Raw genomic sequence first — 16,191 nt, forward strand, 5'->3', positions numbered from 1 at the left:
ACATGAGAGGCTTGATAAGGCTGAATTAAGGGGAACATCAGGGGGTCAATCCTCGGATTGGACCGATTCACAGGGCCCGTCGGGGTCTCAAAAAAATCCCTTAACACAAGACACTACTACCGACACGAACTCTGATTCCAGTGTCGACTATGACGAAGTAAAATTGCACCCTGAGGTGACTAAAACCATTCAGTGTATGATTGTGGCAATTAGGGATGTCTTGCATATTAAGGATGAACCCTCGGTACCCGACACAAGGGTACACATGTTTAAAGAAAAGAAACAGATTATTAATTTTCCCACATCTCATGAATTAAATGAATTCTTTATAAAAGCTTGGGAGACTCCGGAGAAGAGGCCGCAGATCCCCAAAAGAATTTATATGGCATACCCCTTCCCTAAACAGGAGAGGGAGATTTGGGAATCACCTCCCACTGTGGACAAGGCCCTGACGCGCTTGTCCAAGAAGGTGGCGCTACCGTCTCCTGACACAGCTGCCCTTAAGGACCCTGCAGATCGCAGGCAAGAAACTACCTTAAAGTGTATTTATTCTCATACGGGTGCTGTACTACGACCGACGATTGCGTCGGCATGGGTGTGTAGCGCAGTTGCAGCTTGGGCAGATGAGCTGACAGATAATTTTGATAATATGGATAAGGATACTATATTCTTAACTATAGCCCATATAAAAGACGCAGTCTTATTTATGAGGGATGCTCAAAGAGACATTGGATTGCTGGCTTCTAGGGCCAATGCGATGTCGATCTCAGCGAGACGATCCTTATGGACTCGCCAATGGACGGGTGATGCGTATTCCAAAAAGCATATGGAAGTACTACCCTATAAGGGAGATGTATTGTTTGGGGATGGGCTGACGGACCTGGTTTCCACAGCTACAGCAGGTAAATCAAATTTTTTACCATATATTCCCCAACAGCAAAAGAAAATGCCACCCTATCAGATGCAGTCCTTTCGGTCGCACAAGTCCAGAAGAGGTCGGGGATCCTCCTTCCTTGCCAGAGGTAAGGGCAGAGGCAAAAGAGCACCTGCTTCGGCAGGCGCCAGGAACAAAAGTCATCCCCGGCTACTCCAAAACCCACCGCATGACGCCGGGACTCCCCTGAGGGAGTCCGCACCGGTGGGCGCACGTCTTCGACTTTTCAGCCAGGTCTGGGTCAGCTCAGACCTGAATCCCCTGGGTGTTAGAAATAGTTTCCCAGGGTTACAAACTGGAATTCGAAGAGGTGCCCCCGCGCCGATTTTTCAAGTCGGCCCTGCCAGTTTCCACGTCGGAACGGGATGTAGTGTTAGCTGCAATTCAAACGCTGTGTATACAGCAAGAGATAATCAGGGTTCCCATGAACCAACAGGGAAGAGGTTACTACTCAACCCTCTTTGTGGTCCCGAAACCGGACGGTTCGGTCAGACCTATCTTGAATCTGAAATCCCTAAACCTGTACATAAAAAGATTCAAATTCAAAATGGAATCGCTCAGAGCGATAATAGCCAATATGGAGGAGGGGGAGTTTATGGTGTCTCTGGACATAAAGGATGCGTACCTTCATGTCCCCATATATCCCCCCCATCAAGAATTCCTGAGATTCGCTGTACAGGATTGTCATTACCAATTTCAGACTTTGCTGTTTGGACTTTCCACGGCCCTGAGGATTTTCACCAAGATAATGGCGGAAATGATGGTGGAGCTGCGCAAGCATGGAGTCACAATTATCCCATACTTGGACGATCTCCTGATAAAAGCGAGATCAAGGGAGAAATTTCTGAGCAGTGTGGCGCTCTCTCTGAGAGTGCTCCAGCAACACGGTTGGATTCTAAATCTACCGAAGTCACAGTTGATTCCGACAACTCGATTACCGTTCCTAGGTATTATACTGGATACGGAACAAATGAAGGTCTTCCTTCCAATGGAGAAAGCCCAGGACATCCAGAACATGGTCAGAGACCTGCTGAAACCGAAAAGGGTGTCTGTTCACCAGTGCACTCGAGTTCTGGGAAAGATGGTGGCGGCCTACGAGGCCATTCCATTAGGAAGGTTCCATGCAAGTACTTTTCAATGGGACCTTCTGGACAAGTGGTCCGGGTCCCATCTATACTTACATCGAAAAATAATTCTGTCCCCAGAGGCCAGGGTGTCTCTCCTGTGGTGGTTGCAAAGTGCTCACCTACTGGAGGGTCGCAGATTCGGAATTCAGGATCGAATCCTGGTTACCACGGACGCGAGCCTCCGAGGATGGGGAGCAGTCACACAAGGAAGAAATTTTCAGGGACTTTGGTCAGACCAGGAGTCATGTCTACACATCAATGTGTTGGAACTCAGGGCCATATACAACGGCCTTCGTCAAGCGGAGAGTTTTCTTCGAAACCTACCGGTTCTGATTCAGTCAGACAATGTCACAGCAGTGGCTCATGTGAACCGCCAAGGCGGGACAAGACACAGAGTCGCGATGGCAGAAGCCACCAGGATTCTTCGCTGGGCGGAAAATCACGTGAGCGCTCTGTCGGCTGTCTTCATTCTGGGAGTGGACAACTGGGAAGCAGACTTCCTCAGCAGACACGATCTCCATCCAGGAGAGTGGGGACTTCATCAAGAAGTCTTTGCAGACATAATACGTCTTTGGGGAACTCCTCAAATAGACATGATGGCGTCACGCCTCAACAAAAAACTTCGGAGGTATTGTGACAGGTCTTGGGACCCTCAAGCAGTAGCAGTAGACGCTCTGATAACACCGTGGGTGTTCAAGTTGGTCTACGTGTTTCCTCCTCTTCCTCTCATCACAAAAGTGTTGAAGATCATAAGACGAAGAAGAGTACAGACGATACTCGTTGTCCCAGACTGGCCTCGAAGGGCCTGGTACTCAGATCTACAAGAGATGCTCACGGGAGATCCCTGGCCTCTTCCGCTGAGGGAAGACCTGTTGCAACAGGGGCCCTGTGTATTTCAAGACTTACCGCGGTTACGTTTGACGGCATGGCGGTTGAACGCCGAATCCTAGCAAAAAAAGGGATTCCGGAAGAGGTCATCCCTATTTTAATAAAGGCTAGGAAGGAGGTGACGGTTAAGCATTATCACCGTATCTGGCGAAAGTATGTGTCTTGGTGTGAGACCAGAATGCACCTGCAGAAGATTTTCATCTGGGTCGTTTTCTCCACTTCCTACAGACAGGAGTGGATATGGGCCTGAAATTAGGCTCTGTTAAGGTTCAGATTTCGTCCCTTTCGATTTTCTTTCAGAAGGAATTGGCTTCTCTTCCAGAAGTCCAGACATTTGTAAAGGGAGTGCTGCACATCCAGCCCCCTTTTGTGCCTCCAGTGGCACCATGGGACCTGAACGTGGTGTTGCAGTTCCTAAAATCACACTGGTTTGAACCGCTTAACAAGGTTGAGTTGAAATTTCTTACTTGGAAGGTGGTCATGTTGTTGGCCTTGGCATCGGCAAGGCGAGTATCAGAATTGGCGGCTTTGTCACACAAAAGCCCCTACTTGATTTTTCATGTGGATCGAGCTGAATTGAGGACACGTCCGCAATTTTTGCCTAAGGTGGTTTATTCATTCCATGTGAATCAACCTATTGTGGTGCCTGTGGCTACAAGTGACCTGGAGGATTCCAGATCCCTGGACGTAGTCAGGGCCTTAAAGATTTATGTAGCCGGGACGGCTAGAATTAGGAAAACAGAGGCCCTGTTTGTCCTGTATGCGGCCAATAAGATTGGCGCACCTGCTTCGAAGCAGACTATTGCTCGCTGGATCTGTAATACGATTCAGCAGGCTCACTCTACGGCTGGATTGCCAGTGCCAAATTCGGTTAAGGCCCATTCCACTAGGAAGGTGGGCTCTTCTTGGGCGGCTGCCCGAGGCGTCTCGGCATTACAAGTTTGCCGAGCGGCGACTTGGTCGGGGTCAAACACTTTTGCTAAATTCTACAAGTTTGATACCCTGGCTGATGAGGACCTAGCGTTTGCTCAGTCGGTGCTGCAGAGTCATACGCACTCTCCCGCCCGATTGGATGCTTTGGTATAAACCCCATGGTCCTTACGGAGTCCCCAGCATCCTCTAGGACGTAAGAGAAAATAAGATTTTAAACCTACCGGTAAATCTATTTCTCCTAGTCCGTAGAGGATGATGGGCGCCCGTCCCAGTGCGGAAACTCTGCAAGACTTGTATATAGTTGTTGATTACATAATGGTTATGTTACAGTTGGAATCGGTCTTGGACCGTTGCTGTTTTTTGTTCATACGGTTAACTGGTTATGTATGATCCAGGTTACATGGTATGATTGGTGTGGGCTGGTATGAATCTTGCTCTTGGATTTCTAAATCCTGCCTTGTAGTGTCCATCTCCTCTGGGCACAGTTCTCTAACTGAGGTCTGGAGGAGGGGCATAGAGGGAGGAGCCAGTGGACACCCATAGTCAAAGTTCTTTTAGGTGCCCTATCTCCTGCGGAGCCCGTCTATACCCCATGGTCCTTACAGAGTCCCCAGCATCCTCTATGGACTAGGAGAAATAGATTTACCGGTAGGTTTAAAATCTTATTTTACATCTCTATAGATTTATCAAATTTTTAACACTCATTTATATTTACAACCGTGAAAATCAGAAACTCACGTACGAAGAACGGGTAGAACAGCTAGTATATTTATAAATGTAATTTATTTACACACGATAAGGCTACTTCTAACTCCATAGAACATGGTGATTATTACACTCGGTTTTCCTTGAATATATATTTTACTCAAGCGCTTACAGTTTAACAGGAACCTCATGCTAATACTACCTACTAGGAGCAGAAAGTTATTGTGTTACTCCAGCATTACTGTCACTGAAGCATTCTTTGCTACTTATTCCAAAATAAGGCATCTTTCAGTACTATGGGCCTGATTCAGAGATGTACACACTTGGAGTCGCAGCGGCTTTGTGAAAATATGCACATGCTGCAGCCATAGGGATTTGCATTGAGAACCCCATTGGAGGCCTATGAGATCGTCCATTTGTGTATGAAGACGCAGATATCAGACGCACATTGGTTGACAATCTACCTTATGAGTGGTGCAGCACGACCACAGGAAGTTTGATGCCAGAGCCATTGCAGCTACGTACTGGAACGCAGTCGCAAGCTGTGACACGCCTGCTTCCGGGTCGCCACTCCCCCATTACCCATACATAACGTCTTGCAAAATCTGAATGCCCAGAGAGTAGACCCATCTTGACACAGCGGGGGATGGGGCCAGGCTGCACATCACTAGGCCCTGCCCCCAAAATTTCACGATTCGGGGGTCTATGGCTAGGGGCGGAGCTAAGTGACTCAAATTCATATAATTTAGCCCGACATTCTCCATAAGGCACCAACATTCCCTGTATGATCTCCTCATCCTGCCCACTTTACTGTGGTGTGGGAGATCTGGAAACTCCTCCGTGGTTTGTTGGGGACAGCCCAAAAAATTGGAAGCCTCCTGCAACTTGCAGGAGAGTAGGTAATATGCCGTTACCACCCACAAATGCTCCCTGTCACTCACTTAGCAAATAAATCCTCACTGCAAGCACCGGCGCAAGACCGTCATGGCACAGAGAACAACGGCAACATTGCGTTCATCTGTGAATCAGGCTCTATGTCTCTTACAGACTATTAAATTTTGTATTTTGCTTCCGTAAATCACCATAAGTATAATTATCTCTTGTTTTGACTTACATAAAACATAGGGCACCAGTGCCACTGGAGAACAAAAATTAATGATTTCTTAGCTCTCGATAATAGGTTATATGTGAACGTCGCAGGCAGCACAGTTTGTATTCCAGACACGTTTTGTGCTTTTATTTTTTTGCTTCAGACTAAAAAGCATTCTCATCTGACCCAGTGCTCTGTACAGGAGGCTAAAAGAGACACTTCAAAATGTACAGACCTAATGGAATCATAATGGAAGTGCAGTGCAGGACAAGATAATGTAACTTTGTAACCTTCCATAATTAAGCTGCATAATGGCTCTGGCCATAAATTAGTCAGTACCTGCATAGACTTGTTTATTTTCTATGAAGGATTGCGTTTTCTGTATTATTAGAGATCTGTTTTTGTGGCAAAGGGTACTTGATTCTATTTCAGTACTTTGGAGATACACACATCTAGCCTCCCTGCATGTTAAACATCCCTTCTAGTAACGCAAAGCCGTGGCGTGACTTGGTAGCGCTGAGCTTCTTTACGAGTGACTTTTTACATTAAAGTGCTTCTTATTCACAAAAAAATGTGAATAGGACGCACAAGCAGCTTATGCGGATTAAAATTATATGAGGCGTGCCTATGATATGAGACGTGTCAGTGTGGCTGTATATGCATACAAAATTATACGTTACAGTGTTTTCCTAGAAGACACTGTAACGTAGCAATTCATATGCAGATACAGCCATGGTTGCACAAAGAATATAGGCATGCCGCATATCATTTTAATTAGCAGAGTCTGCGTGTGCGTCTTATTTGCATGGTGATGCGAATAAGATACATTTTTGGCAAAAAAAAGACACCTGACACTAACGGAGTTGCACAGGGCCTGTCAGCTCACTCATGCCGAGAAGAGGAGGGGAGAGGGTACTAATTACCTGGGCCCAAGTCTGATGGAGAGGCCCAGGTCTCCCCCTCCTTTACTGGCAGCTGCAGCTTTTCACCTCAGCCCAGCACACACTGCTGTGTGCTGGGCTGCAGTGTGGCCAGGGAGGTGCTTAAATACTATTCTTTTCTGTATATTTTTCTAAGGGTGCATGGCCACGCCTCCTGTGATTTGGCCATGCCCCCTGAAAAGTACCTGGGCTCGGCCAGTCTCTCTACTGCCCTGGCTGCAATGCGTATTGAGGCGAGATGTATGAGGACACTTCTGTACTTTATAAATAGTTGTAAATGTTTTGCAAATAACCATTCTAGTTTCGCAAATTATAAAGCTGCAATTCCAGTTTTGGGTTGAACTCCTTAAATGACACTTTATCACAGTGTATTACCTACCTGTAATCTGATGTCCCACCAATCCGGCGAGCCTCCCAGTGCGTGCCGGTGACCTTTTCCCGCATTATGCCAATTTGGGCATTTTTTCATGTACTGTAGGCAGCAGATTGTCGCTGCCAAGTTGAATGAGGAAAGCATTAGGTGCCCAGCAGGGCCGGTTCGAGCCCTTTTTGCGCCCTGAGCAGTGCATAGGGGCGTGGCTTCGTACAGGGGGTGTGGTCAGTTACGCCCCCCTGTACAGTAATAGCGCTGCTGAAATACTGAGCGGTGCGCGATGATGTCATCGCGCACCGCACAGCAAAGGTCCTCTCCATGGAGGGAAACTAGACGCTACGCGTCTAGTTCCCTTCACAGGGGGACACAGCCGGGGGACACAGTGGGCAGCGGAGGGCACAGCAGTAATGGATCTTGCCATGGTGCGGCGCCCTCCGGATGGCGCCGGCACCCTCCGGAAGGCGGCGCCCCGGGCAAAAGTCCTGTTTGCTCAGGCAAGATCCGCTACTGGTGCCCAGTGTTGGCCATAGTGCCGTCAGCACTATGGCCAACACTGGGCACTCAATGATTTGAGTGTGATGTAGTAGTGAGTTTGAGAGTCTAAACATCGACAGTGAAAACAGGGACAGTGGCCCCGGCATACTAATAATATAATATAAAGCATTTTATATTGTTGGCTTTACACCTTCATACAGTACATGATGTTTTACCATCATTATTGAAGATGTAAAGCCAACACTGTTAAAATGCTTTAAATTGCATTACTGATATGTTGGCATGCCGGGTTCCACCTCACAGTGGGGTCTATTTACTAAGCCTTGGATGGAGATAAATTGGACGGAGATAAAGTACCACCCAACCAGCTCCTAACTGTCATTTTTCAAACACAACCTGTAACATGGCAGTTAGGAGCTGATTGCCTTTATCTAGGTCCACTGCATTATCTCCATCCAAGGTTTACCAGTGTCCCCTTTCTCATTGTTGATGTTTTGAATGTTAAACTGACATATGGAACCCATTATATATGTTAGCAAATAATACAAACACAGAATGGTAGTTGCTCAAATCAATTTATTGATCCATGACAGGTGCATGTAAGGTAAATATTATATGTTAGTAAAATAGTCACTTACAAAATATATGTGCAACGAAAGAGAGTCTCTATGGCTTCTTTACACTGTACATTTAAACCCCACAAAGGAGCGGATTACTTTTAGGTCCAGATTTCTTTACACTAATAATTCACTTTGGATAGGTCAGTTTGACCGTGACTATTCTGAACATACATTTAAATAACTATTGGTCTAATTCATGTTTGTATGTAATGCCTCCGCAGCTGCATTTTTCTGAATTACGGATCTGCTAATAATCGCTCTGTTGTGAAACCATCGGCATTGCATACAGACATGAATTAGGCGTTATGTACCTATCAATCATTCCGAACTGTATAACTTAACTTGCTTCTGCAAACACTCTAAATCATTTCGCTTGCAAACTTTTTATTTGTTTTTGCTACAGTCCAAAGAAAAAGTATGTGAAGACTTTCTACCGACAACTGAGGTTCCGAGCCACACCACCACCACAGCAACCTCCAGACATTTCACTACAAGCACTAGACTAACAACATCACAGTTACCAAGCAGCCTGCCTACAGAGGGTAAGTCCCTCACGGGATTCTCCTGCAGCAGCACAGCCGGCTAGCATGCATGTAATGTTATAATATTCCTACAGCAGGTGGAGCAAAGTAACTGTGTGTTCATGCATGAAGCAAGTAATAAACTTTAGCATTCTGTCACTGGATCACTTACAGTATCCCTATCATATTGGTTCAGCAAGAGCTGGAGAAAATGTTTTCAATGGAGAGATCACCGAAATAAAGTAGTAGTTGACATTTATTGTCAGAAATGAATATGGAAATGTATTCTTGAATATGTCATTTGTATTTTTTATAAAAAAAGTTTTATAATAGTTGGGTGTATGTATTTATAAGTTACTAACAGAGCATCCTCATTTCATATCCAAAAACGTATTGAAATATCTGTTAAAGTAGAGCGTTTCCAAGAGACAATCTCTTTCATATATATATATATATGTATATATATGTATATATATATATATATATAAACGATTATCCTTCCCAACCTGTGGCTCAGGTATTATGCGGCGAAGGAAAGCAGGCGGCACTCCAAGGACTTGTGTGACAACTTGTATTCAAAGCATAGTGACAAAAATAAAAAACAGTGGTACAGGTATCTTACTAGTAAGATACCTGTACCACTGTTTTTCATTTTTGTCACTATGCTTTGAATACAAGTTGTCACACAAGTCCTTGGAGTGCCGCCTGCTTTCCTTCGCCGCATAATACCTGAGCCACAGGTTGGGAAGGATAATCGTTTATATGATCATTTGGAGGGCACCCAGGCATTTTTTCCATTTATCAGAGTGCCGGATGTCTCTGTCTGTCTGTATATATATATATATACTTTCTCCAAAGGCACAGCACTCCAGACGACTTATAAATAACGACAGACAGCAGTGATAAGTCGTCTGGAGTGCTGTGCCTTTGGAGAAAGTAAATTGCTTACACAGCACGGGCACCCGACGCTACATTGAATATGGTTGATGGGAGAGCCGGTACATTTGTTGTGTATATATATATATATATATATATATATATATATATATGTAAAGACAAGCAGTATGAGCGCAAATACCAAGGTAAATGTTTTTAGTCCCGTGGAACTACAAGTCCAAGGCTGGACAAGAAACAATGTTCCTCAAAGTCACTGACAACCAATATTATTTGGTAGCAGAAGTTTGTCAGTGTGCACTTCTGGAACTTCCAGCTGTCGCTTCCCCAGTGTTACCCGATTCCGGACGGGTGATAATCCTGCCAAGAAATTGAAGAAGTAGGGAGCGCCAATAGTGCATTAAAAGAGTAAAGTCATTTTAATTTAAAAATCCAAGTCACTGACAAGTAAAAACTCGTACCATAAAAGGCGGTCAAACCACCGCTCGTATAACCAGCATAGAGTTTACCCCACTGTGCAAAACAGCATTCTCAATTCGAAATCCAAACGTCAGACCACGCCCAATATTAAATTATACAGAGACTTGGCTGTCAGCACTGCACTACTGGAGGGTCTACCACGTGTTCTAAATTGGTTAGACATTATACCCATTTGAATTGCCTTCACTCCTGAGTCTCTGAGTGTCAGGTTCAAGCTGCTGACCGATGAGGTTCCTTATGCTTGTGAACCAGTTAGATTCTATACACATATGAATCTTCCCCATATTCGAATATCTGAATGTCAGACTCAAGCTGATGATATATGAGGTATGGTCCTCGCTGTATCAATCAATTCCCATTGAAATATTGAAACGTTGTTCATACATCTTTGAATGACCTTTTATGTGCTGACAATATGTTCTGAAATGAAGAGATTTTACCCCTGATGAAGTCTTGGAACAAGACGAAACGCGTTGGGTTATTTATCTATCTATTATCTGATGTTACCTCCGAATCTACAATAAGGAGAAGGAGGAAATCGTAGTGATATATCTACGCTTTTTCCTCATCACTACAAACTGATTGTTCAAATTGTGCGACAAATGTAAATGTATCAACTCTGTATACTTATGAACATTTGTGTCGGGTTTATATGTTGTTTTAATAAATTTTTATGTTAGTATTTGTTATCTGACGTAATTTATCCGGAGAGTACTGTAAGGGTCCGTTTTTAGGTAGGGCGTTGATATAACTCCCTTGGCGCCATCTCCTCTATTTCGTTTCATATTTTCACACATTTAGTTCCTCCTAACAGGGAACTTAGAGGATACAGGCAGCCATATAATTAATTAATTTTAGTGTTTTATTTGAAATAGCGCAGTGGGAGAGTAATTCTTGTCATATATATATATATATATATATATATATATATATACTAGGTGCTTCATCGCGCCCTACGGGCGCTCTTCACACCGTCGCAAGGGGCTACCTTAACCCTTAACATGCCTTTCTGGGGTTCAATATTTGTATTATATGGAGTATTACCTGCATTCCTTTGTTAGTGGTTAAATATTGCACAATGAAAGGGCGTGCGATGGTGAAGGAGGCGCAGCCCCTTGCGACGGCGTGAACAGCACGTGCAGGGCACGATGTACAGAATGTAGCGGGTGCGGGGGGGACTGCGGATGGGGGAGGGTGTCAGTAGATGCTGCGGGTGGAGGGGGGGTGGAAGTGGGGGGGGGGATGGGGAAGGGTCGGGAGGTGCTGCGGGTGGGGGAGGGGCAGAAGAGTGGGGGCTGCAGATGGGGGAAGGGTCCGGAGGCACTGTAGGTGGGGGAGTGGCAGGGGTGCCACGGGTAGGAGAAGGGCAGGTGCGGGGATGTTGCGGATGGGTGTAGGGTATGGGGGGAGACATATATGGGGGGTGGATGGTGGAGGGGGTCTGGAGGTGCTGTGGGTGGTGGAGGGGCGTAGGAGTGGGAGCCACGGTTGGTGTAGGGAGTCTGAAGGCACAGCATGTGGGGGAGGGGTAGAGTGCCGCATGTGGTGGAGGGGAAGGTGCGGAGGTGTGGTGCATTGAGGGCTCTGGAGGCGCTGCGGGTACTGTACCTGCCAAAAAGGTAGTTGGAGGGCATGCAGTAACAGGGCCAGGACAGGAGTGACAGGGTCAGAACAGGGGTGATGGGGTCAGGACAGGGGTGACAGTGTCAGAACAGGGGTGACGGGGCCAGGACAGGGGTGACGGGGCCAGGATAGGGGTGACAGGGCAAGGACAGGGGTGACGGGGCCAGGACAGGGGTGACGGGGCAAGGACATGGGTGACGGGGCCAGGACAGGGGCGACAGGGCTAGGACAGAAATGACAGGGACAGGATAGGGGTGACAGGGCCAGGGTAGGGGCAGCAGGACCAGGACAGGGGTGACAGGGCCAGTATAGGGTTGACAGGGCAAGCACAGGGGTGACAGGGCCAGGATAGGGGTAACAGGGCCAGCATAAGAGTGAAAGGGCCAGGATAAGGGTGACAGGGCAAGGCCAGGGGTGACAGGGACATGACAGAACACAGAGCATGGGAGAGATTGGTATTAGGGACAAAACAGTGGTGACAGATAGATGTGTATTACCGGAGTCACTGCTGCTGGCTGCTGCTGTTCCACTCCAACCTGTTGGGATCTGCTGCTGGTGGAGACTTGGCATGGCTGACTCTCTCAGGCTGGAGTCCTGCTTCCTCTGCCCGTCAGCATCCCTTCCCGCTCCTCAGTCACACACCGCAGACCTCGCGCAGCTGCCGGGCACTGTGGTAAGGGGAGACTGGGAGTGACTGGTTAACCCCCAGGAGACGCTACGGCTGGAGGGAGGAGGGGTCATAGCATGCACGCGGCACGGACCTCGCGGCTGCTGGGCACTGTGGTAAGAGGAGACTGGGAGTGACTGGTTAGCTCCCAGGAGACGCTGCGGCTGGAGGGAGGAGGGGGTCGGAGCCTGCAAGCAGCTCGGACTTCTGCAGCGCTACCCGCTGGCTAAAGTGTGTGAAGGAACTGGGCGGACCTCACTGTGGGCGGCAGCACTGCAGCTAGCGGTGGGGTTGCCCCACAAAACTGCAGCTAAGAAGCGCGGAGTGTGCTAGAAAGTGACGCTCCTCCACGCCAAAGAGTATGCTGATGTGGGGGTTCAAGCACACAGTGGGCCGGTGCCCGTCTGTCTGTACGGCATACCCCCTCACACACCCCCATACCTACCAACTGTCCCGGGGTTCCGGCAGCAGAGCCGGATTAAGGGTGGGGGCGCCAGGGGGTACGTACCGTGGGCCCCACAGTTTTAGGGGCCCCCCGGCTGGAGTAGCTCTGTCCCAGCTCAGAAGCTCCCCCGTCCTGCCAGCAACAGCGGCAGCATTGTGCTACAGTCAGCACACGCTGCTGCGTGTTGGCAGGTCTGTGGTGTTGCAGGGAGGCAGCAGTCTCCCTGCTTTCTTCTGCCTGTGCGGGTGTGTAGGGGGGAGCGACCACATCCTCTGGATGTAGCCCTAGCTGAGGGGCCAAAATTCCATAAAAAAAAAAAAAAAAAAGGAATTTGCATAAGGGGGCGTGGCCACGCGTCCCGCGATTAGGCCACGCCCCCAACCCCACAGCAGGCACAGCAATGAGATAGGGCTCCCCTGTCTTAAGTGCCCTGGGCCCCCCGGACTCATAATCCGCCCCTGGAGGCATGCCAGCAGCTCACAGAGCGCTGCGCATGCCCCCTCACTGACGAAACTGGGAAGCCACGATCCCTTTTTGCCCTGGGAGGTATGCACCCCTGTCTACCTGAAGAAAGCTGGGTGGTATGCACCCCTGCCTGTGCCATGCCCATACTATCTGCTTCTGCTCCTAGTCTCCTATAGATTTGCCCAGATCTGTGACTCATTTTACTAACTCCGCCCAATGTTGTGACTCCGCCCAGCGTTAGCAAATGAGTCACAAAGTCACAGATCTGGGCTATTATATAGGAGATATCTATACAGGTTGAGTATCCCATATACAAAATGCTTGTGACCAGAAGTATTTTGGATATCGGATTTTTCCGTATTTTGGAATAATTGCATACCATAATGAGATATCATGGCGATGGAACCTTAAGTCTAAGCACAGAATACATTTACATTTCATATACACCTTATACACACAGCCTGAAGGTACAATATTTTTTATAACTTTATGTATTAAACAAAGTTTGTGTACATTGTGCCATCAGAAAACAAAGGTTTCACTATCTCAATCTCACAAAAAAAATTCTGTATTTCGGAATACAGTATTTGGATATGAGATACTCAACCTTTCTATCTATCTATCTATCTATCTATCTATCTATCTATCTATCTATCTATCTATCTATCTATACGTATATATAAAAAAATAACATTGAATCACTGCTATATTATGCTGCAAAGAATAATGCTCATTTTTGTTTGGTGTTATTGTGTCAATTTTGATAAATATGGCCCCAAAAATAAATTAAAAAATTTAATGAACTGAGAGAGCTGCTTTGGTAAACATGAGATGGAATTATTAAGGGTTTAGCAGCTGCATTGTATATATAAACCTAATAAATATGCATATAATAGAAGTAAATATGAGTGGTAAAAAGTGTTTTCACAATGATTTAATATGTAAAAAGGCGTAATAAGGTATTATATAACAGTGGCGTGCGGTGAGGTCAGTGGCTGGTGAGGCACTATAGCCATAATGTCCGCCGAATCCTGCCGATGGCCCCTATCGCCGCCGAGCCAATGCCCGCTACTTGCCCTGAGCCGCTGCTTGCTGCCACCGCCAATGGCTTACAAACTCACCCACCATCAACTGACCCAGCCCTCCGCCACTAATTTGCATCTCAGTCCAAAGCCACCAATGCCTGCTACCTGCCTGCTCATCATACTTGTGATATATTGTACATTTGTATAGAAAAAAATGAAATAAAAAATTAGTGTTTGGGAAGGGAGTGGGAGGAGGACATGAATGCAATTTTGTTGTCCAGGGCTTCCATTAACTTAATGGAAAAGGGTCTGAATGGGTTAAAAAATGTAAAAAAAAAATGCGTGAGGTCCCCCCTCCTAAGTATAACCAGCCTCGGGCTCTTTGAGCCAGTCCTGGTTGTTTAAATACCAGGAAAAAAATTGACAGGGGTTCCCCGTATTTAGACAACCAGCACCGGGCTCTTAGTCCGGTCCTGGTTCCAAAAATACGGGGGACAAAAGATGTAGGGGTCCCCCGTATTTTTAAAACCAGCACCGGGCTCCACTAGCCAGGGACATAATGCAACAGCCGGGGGACACATTTATGTAGGTCCCTGCGGCCGTGGCATTACCCCCCCAACTAGTCACCCCTGGCCGGGGTTCCCTGGAGGAGTGGGGACCCCTTAAATCAAGGGTTCCCCCCCCGAAGCCCGAGCCTGTCCCCAGAACCCCTGGGCGGTGGGTGCCGGGCTGATAGCCATGTGTGTAAAACAAAAGAGTATTGTTTTTTGTTGTGGAAGTACAAGGCCCAGCAAGCCTCTCCCGCTTGCTGGTACTTGGGGAACCTCAAGTACCAGCGTGCGAGGAAATAACGGGCCCGCTGGTACCTGTAGTTCTACAACAAAAAAATACCCAAATAAAAACAGAACACACACACCGTGAAAGTAAAAGTTTATTAAAAACACACTTACACACACACATACTTACCTACATCCCACGGCGGTCACGTCCACTTGTCCAGTAGAATCCAATAGGGTACCTGTAAAAATGAGAGAGAGATTACTTACCTACATCCCACGCCGGTCACGTCCACTTGTCCAGTAGAATCCATTAGGGTCGGTACCTGCAAAAACTGAAAGTTCTGCTTATATACATCAATGCACAGACCGGGGAAAAGGAGAGAGAGACAGAGACAGACAGACACACACACACACACACACACACACTGACACACACACACACACTGACACACACACTGACACACTGACACACACACACACTGACACACACTGACACACACACACACTGACACACACTGACACACTGACACACACACACACTGACACACACTGATACACACACACACCAGTGGCGTGCGGTGAGGTCAGTGGCTGGTGAGGCACTATAGCCACAATGTCCGCCGAATCCTGCCGATGGCCCCTATCGCCGCCGAGCCAATGCCCGCTACTTGCCCTGAGCCGCTGCTTGCTGCCACCGCCAATGGCTTACAAACTCACCCACCATCAACTGACCCAGCCCTCCGCCACTAATTTGCATCTCAGTCCAATGCCGCCAATGCCTGCTACCTGCCTGCTCATCATACTTGTGATATATTGTACATTTGTATAGAAAAAAATGAAATAAAAAATTAGTGTTTGGGAAGGGAGTGGGAGGAGGACATGAATGCAATTTTGTTGTCCAGGGCTTCCATTAACTTAATGGAAAAGGGTCTGAATGGGTTAAAAAATGTAAAAAAAAAAATGCGTGAGGTCCCCCCTCCTAAGTATAACCAGCCTCGGGCTCTTTGAGCCAGTCCTGGTTGTTTAAATACCAGGAAAAAAATTGACAGGGGTTCCCCGTATTTAGACAACCAGCACCGGGCTCTTAGTCCGGTCCTGGTTCCAAACACACGGGGGACAAAAGATGTAGGGGTCCCCCGTATTTTTAAAACCAGCACCGGGCTCCACTAGCCAGGGACATAATGCC

The 16,191-nt window shown here is 47.1% G+C and overlaps 1 protein-coding gene across 4 annotated transcripts in view; it reads left to right on the forward strand.

Moving 5' to 3' along the window:
• PLXDC2 (plexin domain containing 2) overlaps nucleotides 1-16,191 on the forward strand; it is a 1,323,386-nt gene that overhangs the window by 1,158,084 nt on the left and 149,111 nt on the right. For all 4 annotated transcript variants that reach the window (XM_063921556.1, XM_063921557.1, XM_063921558.1 and 1 more), the window contains one exon: nucleotides 8,510-8,648. In XM_063921556.1, coding sequence (XP_063777626.1) covers nucleotides 8,510-8,648 — 139 coding nt within the window. The remainder of the gene's footprint in view (nucleotides 1-8,509; nucleotides 8,649-16,191) is intronic.

Source organism: Pseudophryne corroboree, chromosome 5 (assembly GCF_028390025.1).
Source record: "Pseudophryne corroboree isolate aPseCor3 chromosome 5, aPseCor3.hap2, whole genome shotgun sequence".
NCBI lineage: Eukaryota > Metazoa > Chordata > Amphibia > Anura > Myobatrachidae > Pseudophryne > Pseudophryne corroboree.